We start from the raw sequence: 18514 nt of genomic DNA, 5'->3' as shown, positions 1-18514 counted from the left end.
AGGCTCCTTCCCTGAGAAACAGAGCAACTCCCAGGGCGCCCTCTTGTGGCCATTTGAGGCCAAGGCTGAGCGCTCGGAGGATACTTTTGCCTTTTGCTCTGAACCAATGCACGTGGAAAGGAGGGTGGGAGTCCGGGTCTTGGAGTCAGGATTTTTGACCTGACCAACCGCTAATTCACCAGGTTGCTTGGGCAACCTCAGCCTCGGTTTCTTCATTTGATAATAAGGGAATCAGTGAAATGGCGCTCACAAATGGAAATGCTGACCACAAGTGAGTGTTAGGTGGGGGGCGGGGGGGAGCTTGTGTGCTCCCTTGGCCTTCTCTAAGGATTTGGCAGGTGGGTGCTGTCTGACACGGGAGGAGATGGATGCTCAGAGAGGTTAAGTGACCTATCCTTGGTCACTCAGCTGGTAAGTGTCAGCACTGGGACCTGAAGTCAGGTCTGTGACCCCACAGTGTGTCCCCTCCTCTAACTTCCTATTGTTTCTCAGGGTCTCCAAGAGCCCCACCACCTCTTCTGTGGTTCAGGGGGCCTGCTGGAGAGAAGAGATTCACAGGAGCCAGGAAGGTCCTTGCACACGGCCAAGACGGGAAGGAAAGAGTCAGCTGACAGGCCGAGAGGGACCCCACATACAAAAGGTAGTCTTTGCAGGGGAAACGAGTAGGCCACCACTCAATTAACCATCAGAACAATGTTCTCTGGGGCGACTGCCTAAACAGGAACAGGAGGCTGACCCCAGAGCTCAACTCTTATCCGGGGCTTCATGCTGCCTCAGTTTACCCTGCACACCTACCGCTCAGGGGTCTGGCTGAGGTGATGGGGCCATTGTGGGATGATTTGGGCATGTCTGAGAAGTTCACGTACCATGCTGTCCCTTGTTTCTTGGGCTGGCACATCTCTGTAGGACTAGTCCTCAGGAAGAAACCAATGAGAAGAGGTAAAGAGCCTCCCCACTCACACGGGTCTGGGTTCAGATCTCAGGTCTGCCAGTTGCTAGCTGAGTGAACCTGGGCAAATCATTGTGTGCCTCAGTTTCCTCCTCTGTGGAACAGGGTCACTCAGAGCAGCCCCATAGTACGGTTGGAGGATTTGGAGAGTGGGCTGGAGCCCCTGTGTGTCTCTTTGCAGCATATAAAGCTCTGGCCAGTGCTTACTGGTCTCAGAGAGCATCGGCTCCCAATGTGGGGTGTTGGGCGGGAACTCCTGGGGGCCTGGCCAGGGCAGGGCTTGGTGGGAATGGGGAGGGGAGGACGAGGCTGTGGCAGAAGCTTTCCTGCCCTGCTCCAGGGCACTCTCCCTGGGAGTTAGAAGCCTGCCCCACAACTGGAGTTTTGTACTCTTTTGGGTTTTTTGTTTTTTTTTTTACCAGAATTTGGACATTCCCTCCAAGTGAGATGATGATTTGACAGAATTAAAGGGGGAGGGGGATAGAGTGAATCTCCAGTGTTTACTTGGGTCCTCCTGGGCACTGTTCATTAATATTTAGCTATCTATTTATTTATTTATTTATTTGAGATTTATTTATTTATTTATTTGAGGGAGAGAGAGTGTACAAGCAGGGGGAGGGGCAGAGGGAGAGGGAGAGAGAATCTCAAGCAGACTCTGCCCTGAGTGGGGAGCCTGACACGGGCCTTGATCTCACAACCCTGAGATCATGACCTGAGCTGATGCCAAGAGTCAGATACTTAACCGACTGAACCACCCAGGCGCCCCTGTTAAATTAATATCAATTTAATATTTAAATTGACGTTATATCCAGGGCAAATATCCAGGGCAAAGCTGGCAAAACGTTTCTGTGTGTGGAGAGGGGGACAAAGAGCCCAGTTAGGAGGCTCTGAAAGCATCCAGGGTAGAGCAGAGGAGCTGGTGAGAAGAGATCGGATTCTCGAGGTAGTTGGCCCACGGAGCCTGGAGGGCGTGCTGCTGGAGACGTGTGCAAGTGGGGTCAGGATGACTCAGGTCTGGCCTGAGCACCTGGAAGGGTAGAGCCGCCATTATTTGAGATGGGGAGAAATCCCAGAGCTCCTTTTGGACACAGAAAGCTGGGGAATGTGGAGGGTCCTTGGGGAGAGGGTGAGGGAGCCGCTGGACAGGACCCTGGAGTTGAGGGGAGAGGTCCAGGGTTTTCGGGGCAGTGGGTGCAGATGAGGAGGAAAGGGGCCCCGATCCCAGAGCTGTGGCCAAGGACCCCACTCCAGGCTTCACTGGATACATGCTGAGCTGGTATCTGCTGCCTCGCTTCCTGCTCTGGAACAGTATTAGCTGAGACCTGCCCGAAAGCCCACGTCTGAGGCTTCTTACCTCCCTCCTCTACCTGCACTCTCCCCCTCTAGAGTCCCCCCACTCCATCTCAGCAGAGCTACGGCCACCCCCACTCAGCCTTTAGCCTGCGGAGCTGGGGCCCACCTTCCAACACCCTTATCATCCAGAACCGCTGGTCCTCATTCAGGGTCTGATGGGAACTGTCACTGCCAGCCCCTCACAGATATCTTTGAACTTGGAACTAGATGTGGTCAAGCCCTTGGGCACTATGTGCGTTCTCTCTCCCCCTCCACCACCCCTTGGTACATCTTATAGCCTGATCAGACCCAAGTCTTTCTCCATGGTCCCGGCAAGCCGGCAGAGTAAGTAGAATTGCCCCCATCTTACAGATGAGAAGAGTGAGGTCCAGAGAGGTGAAATTAATTGCCCAGATTAGCAGAGGCAGGACCGGAGTGCGACTACCTGAGATACACTCATGACCTCTGCTTCCAGGGGACAGGTGTGCTGCAGGGGGTACGTACCCTGTGCCAAGCACCGGAAGGCCATCCAAGGGGGTGACGTTTGACGACGTTGGCCTGTGGAGTTCAGCCTCTCTGCCCAGGTGGAGGTGAGGGGGCTCCTGAATTCCCCGTAGTGACTCTTCCTACCTGCCCATGTGGGGGAGCCTGGGAATTGCTGATTGTACAAATGTCCCTCTCTCTTGGCAAGACTTTATTCAGAGAATTTTTTAAATGTGTGTTTTGGACTGGATTTGGGCTACAGACAGAGTTGTGATCAGAGGTCAGGAAATGAAAATTAGATGACAAAAGGGAGTCCCGTGTATCTTACCAAATTGGGACAAATACCCCAGGGAGTGGGCAGAGGATGGGGCCATGGGCCAGAGGGGACACACCAGAAGGGACCGTGTCCCCTGCCTTCTCTGAGGGGCGCTGTGGTGTAAGCACAGACTGAGTCCAAACCCCAGGTCCTCTGCCACCTTGCTCAGTGGTCAGGGGAGAGCTTTTCTACCTCCCTTGGCCTCAGGTTCTTAATCCATCAAAGGGGAAGGATGATGCCCCCCCCCAAAGTCTAATTTATTCAGTCATTGATTTATTACTGGTGAGTAAATGAGATAGCAGATATATGGCTCTTGGCAGATCATGATATTTGAGGAGCCCCTGCCCTGTCACCTTTCTCTTAGGAAATGCCAGCCCGGGGAGGCCAGGGCTCCTCTCCTCCCTGTTGCTAGAGAGTATGGTGTATGTGGAGCAGCCAAGGGACAGCAGCGGCCGGGAGGGCCGAGAAGCATCTGCTGTCCCCAGGATGATGTGTGCCTGGCCATTGGAGCCCCAAGGTAGCCCAGAAACCAACCAGTCATTCTGCTCCATGTTGTGGTTGGTTCATTCAGTTGTTCAACAAGCATTTATTATGTGCCTCCTGCATGGAAAAACCATGGGGGATTCAGCCTTTCTTCCTAACTTTATCTGGCCCCTCGCTATGGCGACCTCTCCTCTCCATTGTCCTGAACTTCTCCCTGCCTCCATTCTCCAAAATTCTCCATTCTCTGGTCTCAGTTTGTTAAACTGAATCTGGGAGCTCTGGTCCGGGAAGTGGGAGCACTTGGGACTTGGAGGAGTCACTGTCCTTTTCTAGGGCTCTGTTCCCTTGATTCAAATTCCAGGGGTGGGTTACCAGAAAGCCAAGCTTTGCACCCCTGGTTTTGGAGCCTGTGATTGGGGGGTGGGTACAGGCCCCCAGCCCATCTCCATCCACGCCCCTGGAAGACATGGCTAGCTGATCAGGACATTCTAACTGCTGAGATTTCCCCCACCCCCGGGGGAGGCTCGGAATCTTTCCACAGGGCACCTGCCAGCCATCACCAATCAAATCCGAGCTGGCAGTTAGGATTAAACGGACTTTTCATTCCGGCCGTGCCCTGGGTGGAGTGAAGAGACACACCGGAGAGGCTCCTGGAGATACAGTCCAGGTGATAGATGTATGGTAGGGAGCAGTGGGGGGCGGTGGTCCATGGGGGTCGCCCGACAGGGACACGAAGGCACAACTGCTGTGTTGATCCTGTCACATCAGCCCCTCTTGACGGGTGAGATGTGCCCAGGCTAGGCTGCCTTGAGCAGCAGGGGCCCCAGCCCAGAGGGGAAGAGCTGGGGGAAGGGCATCGGCTCTGAGCCGGGCACTGTACTAGTCTGTCACAGACGTTCTCTCTTAGTCCTCTTGGTCCAGTCTGCCAGCGAGCTACGGTTAGCGCAGCCTTCAAGATGGTCACACTGACATGTCTCTGTCACCGCGGTCGGGCTGTGACCAGGGGTGCAGGGACCAGCGAGCTGAGCTGTGACCTCTTCAGGGGCATCGTGAGGTCTCCGGCCACTCTGAGGGCCCCACCGTGCTGGTGCTCAGCCTGAGTTGTGAGGGGAGATCACCAGGGCAGGAAGCCCCCAGCCTGACAGCCAAAGGGGCTTATTTCAACCCGATGCCTTCCGTTCCGAGACAGTGAAAACCTGTCCATTCTGATTACAGCTGACAGCTTGCCTCCGGCCACTCTTTGACAGAAATGCTCCCATTATGTAAGGGGGTTACATAAATCACCTTGTGATGTCTGTCACATGTCCGGGAGGTGCTGGCCCTGCCACTGGGCCTCTGAGGTGGCATTTGTAGGTTTCCTGGGTTGAGATGGTCAGACCTACCTCTCCAGGGTCTGGAGGGGACGTCTGGGTCTCTGGGTTAGCAAAGCCCCTAGGAAGGACTTGGGGCTTGCCCCCTTGGTTAATAGGATCATTAGGGAGCGGTATCGTACAATGGTCACCACTAAGCGTCTGGACCTGGCTGCCCACATCCCGGTCCCTGCTCTGCCATTTACTGACCAGAGGACCTTGGGCCAATCTCCTTAACCATTGAACAAGTGGCTTAATACATGTTACATATCTTGATGGAGGGGTGAGTGCTGGCTGGGGCTGAGCTCTCCCCGGGTGGCAGGCTGTGGGACAGAGCTGCCATCTTCGTCCTGCTCCTATCTGGCTCAGCCACCTTGGGTGAACCAGCAACCCTGTCTGGGCCTCACTGACTCCACCTCTAAAATGGGAAGATGGCCCATCTTTTGGAACTGAGCTCTCTACCGTGGTGTGGAAAGGTAAAGTTTCCTTTCAAAGTTATTTTTGGCTACTTAAAATATTACGTTCTAAAAACCGTACTAATAAACACACACTCAAACGAGTTGTAGCTCACGAGCTAACACACGAGGCTGGCGACTGGTTAAGCTGGGCAGTTAACTGGTTAACAGCGCCTCGGTGGACGAGAGGATCAAGCTTCTTGGATGAATGGTTTTCACTGGATGATGGTCCTGACATTGCAAGGTAGACTGAAAAAGGTACCATTTTAGCTGCTTAGCTCTTTGAGTCAAGATTTCTAATAGGTTCTGCAACCAAAGCAAAATACGGCGGATGGCAGACCCGTAATCCACATCCCCTGATTTCAAAGTTGTAAAACATCCTTCTCATCTCAATCCACTGTTTGCAAAACAAGCGGGAAGTATGCATTCGCGTGCGCGAAATAAATCTGAACTCCTAGCTCGTCGCTGTCCCTGTTTTATGTATTGGGCCTCTCTGCGTAAACGCAGCTTGAAAGCCCACTGCCCCAGATGACGTCCCGGGTCCCCTCTGGCTAGGTCGGTGTGTGTCATTGTCAACTGTCCTCTCTCACTTTCGGTTACAATCGGCAGCCGTGTTGGCTAAATTCTAGAAGTGGATTGTGTCAGATGACATCCAGACATTCCGGATAGGTGGCTCCCGGCAGTTTGTTTGGGAAACCAGGGGAAGTGAGGGTGTGATGGGGGGGCGGAAGGTGCCTGTTCAGCCGTCACAACTGAGTTGATCTCCCCTAAGGCAAGTTGAATCGGGGACAGGAGCAAGCCAAGGAAGCCCCCCTCCACTGCGTCCTCTGGGTCCTGCACGCGGTAGGTGCTGAATGGAGTTGCTCGGAGCCGGGAGTCCCTGACCCTGAACCATGTAAATAACCTTGAGGAGGGGTTTGCACAGCCGGAAGGTCAGAGCCTGGCACCCGTGACAGTGGAGGATCAGCAAGGTCTCTCGAGGTCCAGCCAGCACTGCTCACTTGCCTTTAACAGATCCTTGGGGGTCCCTCTCTGGTGCAGGGAGATGCGACTGCGCACAGAGCCTTCCTGCTTTCAAGGCACTGGCAGACCCGAAGGAACACAGAGGATTCGTCGTCAAGTTCAACCACAGCGATCACAAGCGTCCTTGAATGAGTCCTGCTCTGTGCTGCAGCCATTCTAGCCCATGGAGATACGGAGATGAAGGAGCAGTTGCGCCCTGCTCTCGTGCAGCTCACCAGGGATGGGGGGCGGGGGGTGGAGAGTGGGTGGCACAAACAGGAAACAAACAGATGCGGGAAGCAGTGTTTCCAGTCCACGGGATAAATTCTGTTCAGTGGGATGGGCAACATATTTAACTCCTGAAACATTTAGTGAGGAACTACTCTGTGCCAGGCCCTGTTTGGGGGTCAGATTACCAAGGGCTTTCTGTGTTAAGCCAAGGAGGTTAGACTTCATTTTGAATCTATACACATAGGGATGGGAGAGGGTGTCATTGGTAATGCTGGGTGTTGGTGGAAGGCTTCCTGGAGGAGGGGGTGTCTGAGAGGACAGGGTTGGTTAAGTCAGCCCTGAGTTGGGCACCTTGTCTTTGGGTGTGTCATCAAATGTACACAGGGAAAATGGTCCCTCCCTGTCCAGATGCAGGACCATATGGGAGAAGCACTGTGAAAGCAAGTCTTTCTAGAATAAGGCAGAGTCAGTATTATGGATGTCTTCCACCTGCCTGTACCAGCTACATACAGAAAAACCTGGAGGAGCCTTCCCCAGGCCGGGTGGCAGGCCCCCAGAGGCCTGGGTGTGGCCGGGTCAAGTAGGGCCACGGATCTGGATCTCAGGCCACCATTCTTCACAGCTGCTGCCTGTCCCCTCGACTGATGTCCCACAGGTGCGGCTTCCATACTCCTGAAGCAGATGTCAAGAGTCACATTCTGACAGACGGACAGAAGAGATGAACCCAGGACTTACACACAAAATCTGGTTTCCGACACTTTCAAACGCGATGGGACCGATGTGGGCCAGACCAGACCGGCCTGGCTTCAAGTTCAGTTTTTACTGGCTGCAAGGCCTTGGGAAAGCAGGTCGGTCTCACACTCCTCGTGTGTAAATGGCAGCCATAGTACCGCATTGAGCTGTCATGGGAGCACCTGGGATCTTCCACGTGTGATAGTGATTGCAGCTCTCAGCACGTGTGAGGTGTCCACCAAGTATCTGTTTCCTTCCCTTCCTCCCTCCTTCCTTCCCTCTCTCCCTCACCCACTTCTGCCTACTTCCTTCCCTTCTTCCTTCCTCCCTTCCTTCTTTCTTTCCTTCCTTCCTTCCTTCCTTCCTTCCTTCCTTCCTTCCTTCCTTCCTTCTTTCTCTCCCTCCTTACCTCCCTTCTTCCTTCCTCCTCCCCTCCCTCCCTCCCTCCCTCCTTCCTTCCTTCCTCAATAAGTGGGAAGAACACACAGGAAGTACAGCCCATATTAAGAGCTGTGGAATGATTTTTTACGATATGGACTTAGACCCCATGGAGCTCACCGCCCCTGGGGGTTTGCTGTTGTCTGAGCAGCAAGGGGATGACGTCACCATCAAGCAACGCCAGGTGGCCGTAGCATGCAAGCAGACGCAGAGCCTGCAAGGAGGCTGAGGTGGGAATGGGCTGGGATGAGGCCAGCGCCCCAGCTGAATGATGCAGAAGGCGGTTGAGTGGGCCAGCGCTGGGTTATGGAGGGATTCAGATACTGGCCAAGCCATGCACCTTGGCCCCCAAGCACTAGGCAGCAGGGAGCCAACCTGGTGACCCCGGGGCAGCCTTGCGTAAGGGCTGGTTTAGAGCAAAAAGGATGTTTTCTGCCCCTCCGTGTCAGGTTGGGCTAGGTTCTGCTGCAGAGACAACCCCCAGATCTCAGGGGCCTAAAGCCACAATGATTTAGCTGTCATGCTGCTGCAGATAGGGGGTCACTCTCCAGGGCCTGGGATGGCCGATGGTCCAGGGTGCTCCAGCCCAAGGACACCTCCATGTCAGCACATGCTTCCCCAGCCCCCTCAAGGGAGAATACTGCACCGGATTCTAAATGCCTAAGTTGAGTTACAGCTGGTGGGCACAGGACCTCCTCCTCCAAACCCTTTGTTGCGCCTGTAGGGACCCTCAGGCCAGAGAGGGAGGTGGCTTGAAGCCAGGCTGCTGTGTGCCGGCAGCAGCTGCCTATTGGCCAGCAGGAGGGGGTGGGACCAGTGTCCCGGGTGAGTCCCCTGGGCATGCCCTGCTGCTGCTCCCATGCGGGCGGAAGACCTCGGAGAGGAGTCCTTGGCATTTTAGGTTGTGGTGCAAAGGTGCGGTTGGGGTATAGGCCGCTGGCCGGTCAGCTGACTGGAGGACAGGAGAAGAAGGTGGTAGAGGAAAGGGGGTAAAGGAACGGAAGAGGGAGGGGAGGGCAGGAAAGAGGAGGTCGAGCATGGGGCGGGGCAGGGAGAAGGCAGGAGGTGGGGGCCACCAGCGGCCGGCACGGAGGCCGCGCCCGTCAGCATTCCCCAGGCAGCCTCACCTTCCCTCCGGCCAGTCAGTGGGCAGGGCCAGCGGCCGGCTCCGGGCTCCCTTGCTCGCTCAGAGCGGCCCGCTTGCGGCCCTGCCGGCGTTGGCACGGTGACAGTAGCCAAGTGTGCAAACTTGTGCCATTGTCCCCAGGCCAGGGGGAGCCATGGAGACTGGCTAATATGACACAGGAAAATGTTTGCTGATGGCAATTCTATGGGCTTTGTCCACCTCTTTCTCCATCATGACGACTCGATTTAAGTCCCTAACTGTTTGACTACAAATGCGAGGGGACCGTGCAACGCCAGCCTTTTGTCCGGCCGTGCTGAATGGGCAATTCAGGCTTTGTGCAGCTCAATTGAGGAAGCAAACATAAAGACAAGATTCCTGAGAGCTCCGGCTCCCTTCCCATGGATATCCCAGCACCTCGTTAGAGAGTCCTTCCCTGGCTACCTTTCCCGACATCAGTGTGCCGCGGGCCCTCCCAGGCTGGCCGGGGCCTGGTGCCTCAGGTCAAGGGGGTGGGAAGCGGGAGAGACAGACAGACAGAGACAGAGACAGAGAGAGGAGCAGAGAGGGGGAGAGAGAGAGGGAGAGAGAGGGAGAGACACTCAACGCTCAAGGACAGAGGGGGAAGCAGCCCGCCCCGGCTTACCCTGTCCGATTGTCTGTCTGCACTGGAGCATGGCAGCTATGGGCCTGGAGTCTTTGGGGGAGGTGTGCAAGCCCATCTCCTCCGGGCCCAGCCCCTCCTCAACCCTGGACTTTTTAAACACACACACACACACACACACACACACACACACACACAGTGCCCCCTCGAGAAACCAGGGAACCGAGGTCAAGGGGAGGAGGGGCTGAAGGGTAGAAATTTACCGGGAAATGATTGCATTTGGGAGCTGTCTTTTTTGTGATGGTCCCCATGGTGACAATTTGTGACGGCAAAGAATGTGGGAACGGGGCGCTGCCGCCTGATTGGGATGCTTTGTATCTGGAGAGGCGCTCCTGATTGGCCTGAGGGGCCCCCCAGCTCCGGGGACTCGTCCTCCATCCAGCCCACTCGAGGGCTGCACGACTGTTTCCAGCCGGACGCACGGAGCTCGCCGGCCACGCCGGGCCTGGCCCAGGTCTGCGACGGGTAACCTGCCAGGCCACGCCAGCGGCGGCGGCGGGGGGCCCCCCGGGGCCTGCACGCACCCTCGGTCAGTGTGGAGGCTCGGGTGGCTCCAGCCAACTGGGTGGGGGCGTGGGGCCGGCGGGGGCCTGGGGGAGGGGCGAGGTGCCTCGGGTGGTGGCCCAGGAGGCATGAAATTGCTGCAGACGCTTCTACGGGGGCGTCCCGCTGCCCGCAGCCTGAGATCAGCCCGCCAGGCAGGCCGAGGCTCGAGTGCCAGACAGGGGTCCTGCCTGTCCTGCGTGAGCGCTGTGGGTGGAGCGTGGGGACCCGGCGAGGGGGGCTGGTGCTAGCGGGGCTGGGGGCGGGGGTGGGAGGAGGAGGGCACCACCGGGGAGAGAGAGGGCTTGGCCTTGCTTGAAAGTGGAGCAGTTGCCGCAGCTCAGAAAATAAAAACCTTGCTGGCAAGTCGTGCACATTGGCAGCGTGGTGTGTGGGAGACATGGTGGGCTGGGCTCGAGCAATGCCACCTGTAGCTGGGTCACCTTGGGCGAGCCGCCCAACCTCTCTGAGCCTCTGCTGCAAGTAGAGGGCCACAGATTCGGGCATGCTGACTATCCGCCGGTGCCCTCACAGGTGCGGAGCGAACCCTCAGCGGAGGGGTCCTGGGGCCTTCGGGGAGGACTGGGCCGGGGTGCTTGGAGAGACTGCCAACAACCTGCGTGTCCGTCCCCCCCAGGTCAGCTCTGTGCCCTTCCCTGGAGCTGCCAGCGACCCGCAGAGCCCACGCTCTTCATGGAAAGCCCCATGCAGTGGTCCCCTGGTGATGGCCTCCGACAGTGACGTGAAGATGCTGCTGAACTTTGTGAACCTGGCGTCCAGCGACATCAAGGCAGCCCTGGACAAGTCGGCGCCGTGCCGCCGCTCGGTGGACCACCGCAAGTACCTGCAGAAGCAGCTCAAGCGCTTCTCCCAGAAGTATTCCCGGCTTCCTCGGGGCCTCCCCGGCAGAGGGGCCGAGCCTCACCTGAGACGGGGAGCTGACGACCGGCCCGGGAGGCTGCCCCTCGAATCTGGCCATGATTCCAGTCCCGGCGGGGGTGGGGGCTGCAAGGAGAAGGCTCTGGGGAACCCCTACAGGGAGGAATGTCTCTCTCAGGAGCAGACCCTGCAGAGGCAGAATCCAGAAGCTGCCAGGCCTGGCCAGGTGCCCATGAGGAAAAGACAGCTGCCCGCTTCCTTCTGGGAAGAGCCTCGGCCCACCCACAGCTACCCCCTGGGGCTGGAGGGGGGGCTGGGCCCCAGGGAGGGACCTCCCTATGAGGGTAAGAAACGCTGCAAAGGCTTGGAGCCCTTGGATACTGAGATGGCCCCCGTGCCCGCGTCCCCAAGGGCACCGGCTGAAAAGGAGCCGCTCAAGATGTCTGGGGTCTCCCTGGTGGGCCGCGTCAATGCCTGGAGCTGCTGCCCCTTCCAGTACCATGGACAGCCCGTCTATGCAGGTCCTCCGGGGGCCTTGCCTCAGAGCTCTGTCCCCGGCCTGGGCCTCTGGAGGAAAAGCCCAGCCTCCCCCGGAGAGCTGGCTCACTTCTGCAAGGATGTGGATGGGCCGGGGCAGAAAGTGTACAGACCTGTGGTTCTGAAGCCCATCCCTACCAAGCCGGCTGTGCCCCCACCCATTTTCAATGTTTTTGGCTACCTCTAGCTGGGCTGGGAGGGCCTTGGCTCCCACCTCTGGCCTGCAGGGGTGTTGGGGGCCCCGGGAGCGCTCCTTGTGCAGAATGAGCTGGGCAGTGGTGTGGCCTCTTGGGAGCCTTTCCTTTGTGTGTGTCTGGGAGGGGGAGGACGGGTTTGGGGCAGGGGCTTCTCAGGCAGTCGCCAAGTCAGCCCCTGCAGCCTTGGGCTCAGCTGGCCCCTCTCCAACCAGACCAGAGCCCGACTGATTGCCCCACTGTCCTGGGGCCGGTCTTGGGTGCTGGGGCTTTGCCCCAGCCCACCAGCCACTCCAGAAGCCAGAGTTACACATCTCTTCATCTGCCACCCACTGTGTAAGCCAATCTCAGTTCTGTTCTTTTTGGTTTTTTGTAAATATTAAGGTTAAAAGAATAAAGACATTTCTTTTGCAGTTTCCACATCTTGGATGTCCTGAAGTTGAATGGTCCCCAGGCTAAGAAATGCTGGCTGGGCCCAGGCAGAGGGCAGCTTATGGAGGTGGCTGGCTGTGGGGGAGGCCAGGATGGCCCAAAGACCTCTGTGACTGTCTGAGGATGGGCACTGCGGGCCAGCAGCTCAATTCAAAGGAAGAGGGGTGGGGAGAGTCGTGGGGGAAGGGTGTTCTGCTTGCCTGTGTCCAAGAGCAGAGAGTGGGGGAGACCTGGGTCTCCAGACGGCCAGAAGTGCTCTAGAGAATTGGGAGGCCAGTACCAGGGGAGTAGCGGTCCTGGCTCTGTGATGGGATGTGGTGCCGGACCCTTCCTCCTGGGGTCTCCTTGCCCCATTTGCAGCACGAAGGGTGGGGTGAGAATCGTCCCCCCTCTGCTGTGCTGTCCACTCTGATTCTGGCCTCAGAGCCGAGGCTGGGCCAAGGCAGTCCTGCCTGACCCCAGTCAGAGGGAAAATCAGGACAAACTGGAGCTTCGCCCCTTGTGGAGAAGCCTGGAAAAAAAATTTTTCTAGCTAAGTCAGATTCCTGGGTAATCTGCCGATGGCCCGATTCCTGGGCCTGGTGCAGTGCCTGGCACACACCAGGGGCCCTATCAACGGAACGATGAGGGCCTCTGTCTGTGACAGTGCCCAGGGAGGGGGGTTGCTGGTGGCAGGGAGTGGCCCTGGGGTTTGCCCTCATGTCGCCCAACTGGCACAGACATTGGAGAGGCACGCACCTCCATACTGGCCTGGGATTTGCCCTGCCGCACGCAGACATGGCTCCACGGCTGAGAGTGCAGGGACCTGCCGGGGTGCCGAGCTGCTCATTCCATCAAAGCCCGGTTCTCACAGCTGGGACTGGTACAGGGCCAGCACTGGCTGGGGGCTACGGTGCTCTAATCAGCAGCACGATGTTGGAAAGTTAGTCTCCCTCTGTGCCTTGGTTTCCCCCGCTGTAAAGCAGGGGACTAGGTCAACAATATCAAACCAGTGCACCTGTCGGTTCTTCAACTAGACATAGACTGTCTCCTTCCGGAGTCAGATAAAGCCTCTGAATCCTTCCTAACCCAAGGCTCCAGGATTAGCGCTTGTTAAAGGTCCTTCTCCTTCCTGCCTGTTTTTACTCTGGGATTCCCGTGGAGGTGAGCACTTGCCTAGGAGTTGCTCACGGGGAAGCCGGTGGATTTCTGGTAGTTTATGTCTGATGGTCTTGGAGGACTTGAGAGCCACGGAAACCGTGTGACACCGGCAGGGTTGTTCGGAGTAATTATCTAGCACCCAGGATAGGCCCTCAGGACCCTCACCTCAGGCCGCTCTGGTCTGCCCTGCACGTCCCTCCTCTCCCCCTGCACAAAGGGAAGGCCCTTCCAGATCCATTCCAAAGAGGCTCAGCCCCTCCACACTGTACGGGAGGGTGTTAAAAGCTCCAATCCAGGCTTTGCCACCTACCAGCTGTGTAACCTAGAGCAAGTTATTTAACCTCTCTGTGCCAAAATTTCCGCATCAGAAAAATGTGGCTGAAAAACAGACCTTCCCAGGTTGTCATGGGGCTGATGAGAGCACTGGCGCTGAGTGCTACACACCCGACGGAGAGCCACACCAACCAAAAGTCGCCTCTCCTGGTTATCTGGGCCCCCTAGCTGTACTCCCTGGAGGAGCCGAGCTCTGGGGGGGCATGTTTTCTCAGAGTGCTGCCCCAGTGCACCATGTCTGCCACCCCCCACCCCGCAGCCCCTCTTGGGCTCCTTGCCCAGGGGACACCTGGTGATACATGAATTCAAACACAGGGAGCTTCATCTGGAAGCAGAAACCTTAGCTCGGACGCAGCTGGACAGTGGCACACGGCACCGTGACACTCCACGCAGGAGCAAGCTGGGGAAAAATACATTTAGGAAACCTGTGCTTTAAAAAAAAAAAAAAAAAAAAAAAAAAAAAAAAAAAAAAGGAGCTGCTGTAGCAGCAGAGGACTCTCTGACCCAAAAGTGAGTCGTGAGCGGGGCTGGCCCGAAGGGAAACGCGGAAACTCACCTCCTAGCCTCAGATCTCCAGCACGAGCTCACACGTGCTCTTGCCCACGAAGTGGGACCACTTTCAGGATTTTGAGTATTTGGTGACACTGTTCAGACATCTCTGGGGCCAAAGTTTGGGGATGGGGAGGGAGTTTCTGCAGAGAGTCAGGGCTCTGAAGTCCTCTGGGGAGCAGTAGTGGTCAAGAAATGTAACCACCAGCCCAGCCTGAGCACCAACCAATCATAACTGACCCTTGGGAGCAGCCCCCCTCCGCCCTCCCCGGCCAGGCAGTAACCCTTCAGCTTCAGTGCTCTGAGAATGCAGTGAGGGGCTGCTGATCCCCACCCAGCCCAGTGCCCATGGTCACTGCCTGTCAGGACTCCTTAGGATATATAGGGGACCTGAGAAATGCTATAGTTTGCTTGATACCCAGCCCCACCCCAAATGCACCCAGACATCTTTCTGCCCTGGCCCGTTTCGGACTGTCCACCCCCCATCCGAGATTAAAGGCTCTGCCTCTGGCTGCCAGTTGGGCAAAGGTGATTTTCGGTCAGGGTTTTCCCCTGACTATGCGCTGAGCCCTCTCTGGCCACTCCCCCCGGGGCCCCGGGTGGAACATATCCACTGTGGGAGGACGCAGGTTTCTGTGGGGATTTCTTTAGGATCTCCTGCAGCAAGGCCACATGGGACCCTGGCCAGGCACTGTTGGGTTAAAACCTCAGGGATTTGCTATGTGTGTCTGGGCCAGTCCTCTCTCCTCTTTGGTTCTGTTTTCCCATCAGGACCACGAAGGAGTGGGCAAGATGTGGCTGAGTCCCCTCTGACCTGTGGCTGGAAAGTGCTGCTTGGCCGACTTTTCCTCTTCAGGAAGACACTGGGTCTTCCTGGTTCCATGGAAAGTCGGTGTGGAGGAGTTGGCAAGGTCCCGGGAGACCACAACAATGGGGAACCTGAGGCCCAGAGGAGCAAGCCAAGGGCAGAGCTGGACCTCAAAGCTGTGCTCTCCCACCGGCCAGCTGCTCACTTTGCCAAGCCCAGAAACGACATTTGACCGCACTTAGACACTTCCAGATTCCGGGGTGGGGCGGGTGCAGGCTCTAGGCGAGGTCACCTGCTCCGGTGTCACCACAGACTGGCCTAGATGCTTTCATCACGCTTTCGGAGGGAATGTTGGTGAGTCACTGCGGCTTCGTGGAAACAGGGAAAGCCGGCTTCGGCGCGGGGCCTCAGAGCTCGAGAAGGTGCCATGACCACGCCAGCCTGAACACGGGCTGGCAGCTCCGGAAGATGTCCCACAGAGCCCCAGGATGACCCGTGGAAGCAACGGGAAGGAACAGGGCCGCATGCCCCCGGTTTGATGCCTTTGCAGGGGTTGACGGCAGTCACGGCTCCAGCGCCATGTCTCACGTGGTCAGCATTTAGATTTCTCCTCCCTGGTATTTCAACTTCTGTAGCAAAACAGGGGTGGGCAGGACGTGAAGACAGAGTGCCAGGAAACATGTGTGTGCAAGGCAATCCCAGGTGTCAGGAGACTTGTAGACACTGAGCCCTGTTTGTGATGGAGCTCCCGTTTCCATGGTGATTGAAGCAGGAGAGAGAAACCAACCCCAATTGCTCCACTCACGGGGCAGGAAGCTGCCCATCTCCTTGGGCCACCAGCTCCACTCTAGTTTTCAGAAGCCCAAAGGGGACATGTCTAGGGGTTTGTGCATCCTGTCCCGGCACCTGCCCCACTCCCACTCCAGCCAGGAGCAGTGCTGAGGACCCCAGTCCCTTGGTGCGGGAAGGGGGGGATCTGATGAGAGGGACTTCGCTGGGCAAGGTGTCATCTCTGCAACATTTATTGTACTTAAGGTGGGCCTCCCACCCATCCCCACCAGACCACACCTCTGGGAAGAAAGCTCAGAAGTCAAGAGTTCTGCCGAGCAAAGGGGGAGGGGACAGGGACAGCTCCGCAGCGAGGTTGTCTTGGAAAGGCAGACTCATCCCTGAAAGTGCTCCAGCCGCAGCCCAGTGTTGGGGCCGGGGCTTCCCTGCTGGCTCCCACCTTCCCCAGGCCACCCCAAGTTCTGCCCTGCCCCCCCCCGCCCAGCCCCAGGAATGGAGGTTCCACCATTCCCAATGGCAGAGAAGGTCCAGGGTCTACTCAGCAGTTTGAAAACAAACACGGTTTTTCTCCTACTTGACACATTCTGTTCTCTGGTCCAGGCAAAGGTCTGGCCCAGAGACCTGGCGAGGTCACAGCAGCTGCCCCAGCTGACCGGGCGGCAGCCCACAGCCTCCGTCTATCACCAGGTCTGCTCCCCTGGGATCTGGGGACGCCGCGGTCCTGAGGCTTTAATGAAACAGTCTGAGGAGCCGCTCCTCCGCGCGGCCTTGGTTACTGGGTGTTCTCATACTTCAGGTACCTAATCAGCCTGCCGGGGAGCGGCAGGGCGTCCAGGAGCTTTATGCGGTGCTTCCCGACCGCCTTCCTCACGCGTAGCCGGCACAGGTGAGCCAGAGGTCTGGGCAGTTCTGTGGAAAGGAGAGAAAAGAGAAATGCTGACGTGTAGTTCGCAACCAACAAAGCGTTTGCACCTGTGACCACTGGCAGGTAGGAGACACCCAGGCGATGTGACCAGAGAAGAGGCGGGGGCTTGAAGGGTGCCTGGGGGGGCTCAAGAGGTTAAGTGTCTGACTCTTTGTTTTTTAAGATTATTTATTTGAGAGAGAGAGCACAAGCAGAGGGAGCAGCAGAGGGAGAGGGAGAAGCAGACTTCCCATGGAGCAGGGGATGCAGGACTCAATCCCAAGACCTCGAGATCATGACCTGAGCCGAAGGTAGACGCTTAACGACTGAGCCACCCAGGTGCCCCAAGTGTCCAACTCTTGGTCTCAGCTCAGGTCTTGATCCCAGAATCGTGAGTTCAAACCCTGCATTGGGCTCCATGCTGAGCATGTAGCTGATTAAAAAAAAAAAAAAAAAAGAGGGGGGGAGGTGCTTGGAGCCCCCCACCCCTGGCTCTGTAACCCCAGCCCCTGCCAACTGAAAAGATCTGGCAAAGCAGCTTCCCCCTCATCACCCCTCATTGATCTGTGCAGCCCAAGGAAGTAGATGGGACAGGTACAAACCCATTTCACAGGTGAGGACGTAGTGAAGACCGCACCTGGAACTGGAGCTGCCACCCCCTTGCCTGTGCTTCTTCCTCTATGTACCCAGTTCGGACCCCCAATACAGTCTTAGCAAAGGGGTCAGCGAGTTCCACCTGTTAAGTGACCCCGCGAATGGAATTAAGCTCTGAGCTCTGGTGGTGCAGAGAGGCCAGGGTGGGAGCAGGGACTGCGGACACCACCCAGTTTGGCTACTGCTGACACCTTACCTGCCCAGGTGAGCTCTGTAATGCCTAAGAGGGGTTCTCGGCCTGACTTAGCCAGGCTGCCCCATCTACCCCGCCAGGCACACCCACTTGCAAACACCTCATGCTGGAAGAGCTGGAGGGGGCCAGACAGGAGCCTGCCCAGCCTCCTCTGTTCAGCTGGGGACGCTGAGGCCTGTGGATGGTCACCCAGCAAGCCCCTGGCTCCAGAGGCCTGCCTCCCAGACCAGCGCTGCTCCTGGTGTGTGGTCTGGGGGCCGGCAGCATGGGCACCACCTGGGAACGTGCTGGAATGCAGACTCTCAGGCCTTGCCCCAGGCCCGCTGAGTCAGAATCTGCATTTTTAACAAAATGCCCAGGTGCTTTGTATGCACTTTGCAATTTGAAAGTGCCTGAGACCACCATCTCTCCTCTACCCCCCCACACTACCTCTCAGTGACCCACAAACGGGGCTAAAAGTCCCAATACCCCTCAGCGGGCTGGAACCATTTTAAACATCCTGGAACGATCAGGCGGGGAGACTCCAGGGTTGGTCAAACCAGAATCCCCACTCTGCCACTAACTATCAGTGAGACCTTGGCTCAGGTGACATGATCTCTCGAAGGGTCGGTCTTCTCATTTACAGAACAGAGTCATGAAGACACCGTCTGTGACATGCGGTGCAGAGCTCGGCATGCAGTAGGCGCTCGTCGGATGGTAGTAGCAGTCACATGGCCCGAGTCCTGGGCCTGAATCAGACAGGGTGAGCTGCCCGTAGCAGCAGCGGCAGCCCCTACCTGCCTTCTCCTTGATGACGGCCCAGTCCTCGAAGCTGTCAATGTGTTCCTTCAGCCGCGAACAGAGCTGCACGTTGCCCACATAGTCCAGGAGGACGTCGATGATGGGCCCCGCCCAGCGGCTCACCTCCGGGGTAGACAGGATCTCGCAGAACTGGAAGAGATCACGCAGTAGGGCTGGGGAGCGAGCACGTCTGTCGGGGAACTCGAGGCCGGGGAGGCCAGG

General features: G+C 57.2%; 2 protein-coding genes across 6 annotated transcripts in view; one reads left to right on the top strand and one right to left on the bottom strand.

Annotated features, from left to right (window-relative positions):
- FAM181A (family with sequence similarity 181 member A) overlaps nt 1-12128 on the top strand; it is a 35909-nt gene extending 23781 nt beyond the window's left edge. For 2 of the 4 annotated variants that reach the window (XM_026515387.4, XM_026515394.4), the window contains exon 2: nt 10738-12128. In XM_026515387.4, coding sequence (XP_026371172.1) covers nt 10738-11703 — 966 coding nt within the window. In that variant the 3' untranslated portion in view covers nt 11704-12128. Of the gene's footprint in view, nt 1-423; nt 641-2756; nt 2872-10737 lie in introns of those variants that run through there. The other 2 variants (XM_048220050.2, XM_044389948.3) reach the window with 2 other exon arrangements.
- A 3850-nt stretch (nt 12129-15978) lies between these two features.
- Nucleotides 15979-18514, bottom strand: part of ASB2 (ankyrin repeat and SOCS box containing 2) — a 37519-nt gene continuing 34983 nt past the window's right edge. For both annotated transcript variants that reach the window (XM_026515384.3, XM_026515382.3), the window contains exons 9-10: nt 18289-18442; nt 15979-16670 (exon numbers count right to left, since the gene is read on the bottom strand). In XM_026515384.3, the coding sequence (XP_026371169.1) occupies nt 16534-16670; nt 18289-18442 (291 nt within the window). In that variant the 3' untranslated portion in view covers nt 15979-16533. The remainder of the gene's footprint in view (nt 16671-18288; nt 18443-18514) is intronic.

The sequence above is a fragment of the Ursus arctos genome, unplaced genomic scaffold (assembly GCF_023065955.2).
Source record: "Ursus arctos isolate Adak ecotype North America unplaced genomic scaffold, UrsArc2.0 scaffold_25, whole genome shotgun sequence".
Taxonomy (NCBI): Eukaryota; Metazoa; Chordata; class Mammalia; order Carnivora; family Ursidae; genus Ursus; species Ursus arctos.
This window is presented reverse-complemented; position numbering and strand designations above follow the sequence as displayed.